Genomic DNA, 5,000 nt, shown 5'->3' on the forward strand with positions numbered 1-5,000 from the left:
GCTTAATGTGAAAAACATTTCTTCAAGGAAGGAGAGGGTGGGAGGGCGTCGGTCACAGTAAAATGAGCCATATAATTTCCGTGGTTTAGTGACTGATACCAGTATCGATTGTACTAGATATTTCTTTATTTCGTTTACTGTACCATTTATAGTTTTTAGATGATTTTATTCATAATTATCTTGGCAATATTGAGATGATTTTATTCATAAAAATCTTAGCAATATTTAGATGATTTTATTCATAATTTTTGCAATATTTTGATGATTTAATTCATAAACAAACATTTTTAGATTTTATTCATAATAACATTTTTAGATGATTTTATTCATAAAACCATTTTTAGATGATTTTGTTCTTAAAAACATTTTTAGATTTTATTCATAAGAAATATTTTTAGATGATTTTATTCATAAAAAGGAAACATTTAAATGATTTTTTTCATAAAAATCTTAACATTATGACTTAAATTCAAAAAGTTATATTAATTCTTTTTACCAATCCATTATCTTGCTTTAATTAGTAACCTCAGTATTATATACGAAGGAAAGTTATCATGGATATTGATCATAGAACTGTACAGTTAGTGAAAATATTATTGTTGATAGTATACATTGAATATCATAATCAAGCATTTTATGTAAAGAGACCATTGTTCAAGTAAACCTGTCATCTATCAAGAGCAAATCTGTATTGGTCTCATGCCTCACGCAGCCCATTTTAGGTAGCACAATTAATTGTCACTAATATGGCCCGGTGATTATTTGCATCGCCAGCTGCTGATGGCTGTTTACTTGGAAGGTCTGTGACTCAGTGGGAAGGAGTTTGATTCGAGGAACACACACACTCTCTCTCTCTCTCTCTCTCTCTCTCTCTCTCCTACCATGATCTTTTTAGATCTCAGTATTTTATTATCATCTCTCGTTTTTAGATCTCATTGCTTGATTATCTCTCTCTCTCTCTCTCTCTCTCTCTCTCTCTCTCTCATTGCAAGAATTTTGTTTTATTATACAGGTCAATATTTATGCCTATCTCATTGCTAGAAGACTCTCTCTCTCTCTCTCTCTCTCTCTCTCTCTCTCTCTCTTTGTGGTAGCCTATTGGAAACTTCCCTGCCTGGCCATTTGCTGGACTGGAGTTCGAGACCCGCTCAAGTTCGATAGTTTCTTGTTGTGTATGTAGCCTCGGCAATCCTTGTGAGCTAAGGATGGTGGTGGCGTTTGGGGAAGCCTATAGGTCTACCTGTTAAGTCCTCAGCAGCCATTGCCTGATCCTCCATGGTCCTAACTTGGAGGGAGAGGGAGCGTAGGCACTCATCATATATATATGTATACATATATATATATATATATATATATACATATACATATAGTCTCTAGGGCATTGTCCTGCTAACCAGGGCAATGTCACTGTCGCTTGCCTCTGCAAGGCCTTCAAAACCTATTTTGTGTCGGGAATTTCTCAAGGTATAAATAAATGATATATGTATATATATATATATATATATACAGGTATATATGTGTATATATATATACACATATATATACCTGTATGTATATATATATATATATATGTGTGTGTGTGTGTGTGTGCGTGCGTGCGTGCGTGTGTGCGTGCGTGCGTGCGTGTGTATATATTTATTTATTGTAATTATTTATTTTATTGGAGTACTTCTAGATTTGGACATGGATAGAAAAAAGCTATATGTTACGAGTAAACCGGACTATTCTCTGAGCTTAGCACAAATTTAGAAGCATGTTAAAGGTGTTAATAGGAATAAGAGGTCCGGTGGGATCTATGGACGCCTCCCAACCAACAGATTCAGATCCCGTTAATTTGCTGCTGTTGTTGTTATAGTCACTAATTCATTTTTTAATCTATGAATAAAGCGTAAACCATTTATTTCATAGCTTTTGGTAGTTACGTCCTGATATGTGTGGGAGAAAGCGTAAACAATGCAATAGGGAAAGACTGTTTCATTGGTAATTTTCAGGTTAGGCTTTTAGTTAACTTATGAATAGGGGTTTTCTTGTTCTAGATAATAATTTAGTCAAATTTTGAACGATGTAAGTGTCATTCACGTCACTTCATTTTCATTCATTCATTCATTATTTTTATATAAAGCATTACTTCATGAAGCCTACTGCATATGATATTTCATGCTTGTAATTAATTTGTTTGTATTTATTACCATTTTAAAGCCACGAATTTTATTTAATAATATATATATATATGTATATATATATATATATATATATAGTATATATATACTGTATACATACACTCTTGAGGTACCCCTTCTCACTAAGGTATGATTACTCCCTCTCCCCCCTGCCGCTCAGCGTGACAGGAAAGAAATTATATATATATAATATATATATACAGTATATATATATATATATATATACAGTATATATATATATACAGTATATATATATATATATATATATATAAAACCAGACACTTGTTCTTTATAATCTCAACAGCTTTTAGAGAGTAAATATTCCTCTACCCTTCTTTCCAATCAGGTCAGCCGACGACGTCCTCATGAGCACGATATGCGGAACGCCAGAATACGTGGCGCCCGAAATTGTGGCCCGCCGTCAGTATACTCACGCCGTGGACATGTGGGCGGTGGGCGTCATCACCTACATCCTCCTGCGGGGTGATTTTCCCTTCTTCGACGAGAACAGAGTGCGTCTCTACAAGAAGATTCTCAAAGGAAGTTATAGTCTCTCGGACGAGGTATGTATCTAGAGAACTTTTTGGGGTTGTCATTTTATTTGCGTATGTATGAACATGTTACCTTGCGGGTTCAGGTATTTTATTTGCATATGTATGAACATGTTACCTTGCGGGTTCAGGTATTTTATTTGCATATGTATGAACATGTTACCTTGGGGGTTCAGGTATTTTATTTGCATACTGTATGTATGAAATTAATACCTTCGGTGTTCAGGTATTTTATTTACATATGTATGAACATATTACCTTCGAGGTTCAGGTATTTTATTTGCATATGTATGAACTTATTTCCTTCGAGGTTCAGGTATTTTACTTGCATATAAATGAACTTTTTACTTTCCGGGGTTCAGGTATTTTACTTGCATATAAATGAACTTTTTACTTTCGGGGTTCAGGTATTTTACTTGCATATAAATGAACTTTTTACTTTCGGGGTTCAGGTATTTTATTTGCATATGTATGAACTTATTACCTTCGGGTTTCGGGTAATTTTATTTGCTTTTATTATAAGAACTTATTACCTTCGTCAACTTCCTTGCAAAGGTTATGTTTTAATAGGCGCATATTTATTTAGGTTTGTTTGTGATTCGCATAACTCTTAAACTATTTGACCGATTCTCATGAATTTTGGGTGATGATTGGCCATAATCTAAGTGTACTTTGATTAATTCTTATATTTCACTTATTATTTAAGACTATATAACTAAGTATGATTGCACGTATATCAGGAAATATATGTTGAAACTGGTAATCTCGTTATGAGAAGCAATTTGTTGGCATATAGTTACTCGAGCGTTTAGTCTATTTCTTGCTTTGCGTGCGTTTATATATATATATATATATATATATAACCTCAGACATGTCCTTCCACTCGCGTCTGTTTTTAGGTATGCCAGTTTATATAAATACACATATACATATATATAGTTTTCCCGTGTCATAACGCTAATCTACGCAATATACACCGACTTAAACTTAATTCTCATACCTTATCGTAAACGTTTTACGTAAGGCTCCAGCTGCTGGGCCTTGTCATGTCGGTTCTCTTATGTAATGTATTAACACAATGCATACATTTATGTATTTACGGTACGCAAATGCGTATTAATTCACGCAATGTCCTTGCGCAAAGGCGTATTAATTCACGCATGACCTTACGCAAATGCGTATTAATTCACGCAATGACCTTGCGCAAAGGCGTATTAATTCACGCATGACCTTGTTGAAAGATGAAATCCATTGCATGAAAACGCTTCTTGCTATCAAACCACAACAAACGGGTCTGGTGCACTTCCTGAAGAAGCCGCGAATGTGAGAGAGAGAGAGAGAGAGAGAGAGAGAGAGAGAGAGAGAGAGAGCTGTGCATGAGGAGGACTCACCCCCTCAAACCAAACATGCATAAATCCCACTCTTCAAACAATAACAAAACAAACGCAAAGCTTGACTTGGGTCTTTTCTCTATTGCTGGATCGCTCGCAGTTGTGTTTTCGATGGCCTGGCTGTTATTGTATCTGTAATTTACTTGCTCTTATTGTGGTTATCATTCCTGGCAGTTTTTTTTCCCATGCTGATTTTGTAATTTTATTTATTTTCTCCGCTAACAAAGTTGAAAGGAGGTTATGTTTTTGCCCCTGTTTGTGTGTGTGTGTGTGAGTGAACAGCTTCCTGGCCTCAATTTTAATCGTAACTAATGAAACTTGCAGGGATTAATTGTTATGAGTCATGTATCTCCCTTTGACTGTATTGAAATACTCATGTATCTCCCCTTTGACTTTTTTGTAATATTCATTTATCTCCCTTTAACTGTATTGTAATAGTCATGTATCTCCCTTTGACTCTATTGTAATGTTTTCGCCCCTGTTTGTGTGTGTGTGTGTGAACACCTTCCTGGCATCAATTTTAATCGTAGAGTAATGAAACTTTTAGGGATTAATTATGTAAAAAGCTGAAAATTATTAAATTTTGGAAGGCCAAGGTCACGGTCAACCAAAATGTCAATTCCAGGTAATCAGCCATAAGTTTGGGTAACGTTGTCACAGAGACTTCAAACTTGCTTCATAATTGAGTGTATGAAAATCCACGCCATTTAATACATGTTAAGGTCAAAGGTCAAGGTTGAAAAATAACCTGCCGTGGTGGAGGTCTGAGCTCTACTGAGTGCCCATCTAGTCTGAAATGTTTCCAGTTGATGGTTATTTTTATATAATTTTCTGTTCTTGTTTAGATTATGTAAAGTTTGCAGCATTTGGTTATGTAT

The 5,000-nt window shown here is 34.9% G+C and overlaps 1 protein-coding gene across 1 annotated transcript in view; it reads left to right on the forward strand.

The window, feature by feature from the left end:
* Nucleotides 1–5,000, forward strand: part of LOC137657850 (serine/threonine-protein kinase H1 homolog) — a 63,584-nt gene that overhangs the window by 23,273 nt on the left and 35,311 nt on the right. Inside the window, exon 2 of the mRNA XM_068392446.1 lies at nt 2,527–2,743. Within this exon, the coding sequence (XP_068248547.1) occupies nt 2,527–2,743 (217 nt within the window). The remainder of the gene's footprint in view (nt 1–2,526; nt 2,744–5,000) is intronic.

The sequence above is a fragment of the Palaemon carinicauda genome, chromosome 18 (assembly GCF_036898095.1).
Source record: "Palaemon carinicauda isolate YSFRI2023 chromosome 18, ASM3689809v2, whole genome shotgun sequence".
NCBI classification, from domain to species: Eukaryota; Metazoa; Arthropoda; class Malacostraca; order Decapoda; family Palaemonidae; genus Palaemon; species Palaemon carinicauda.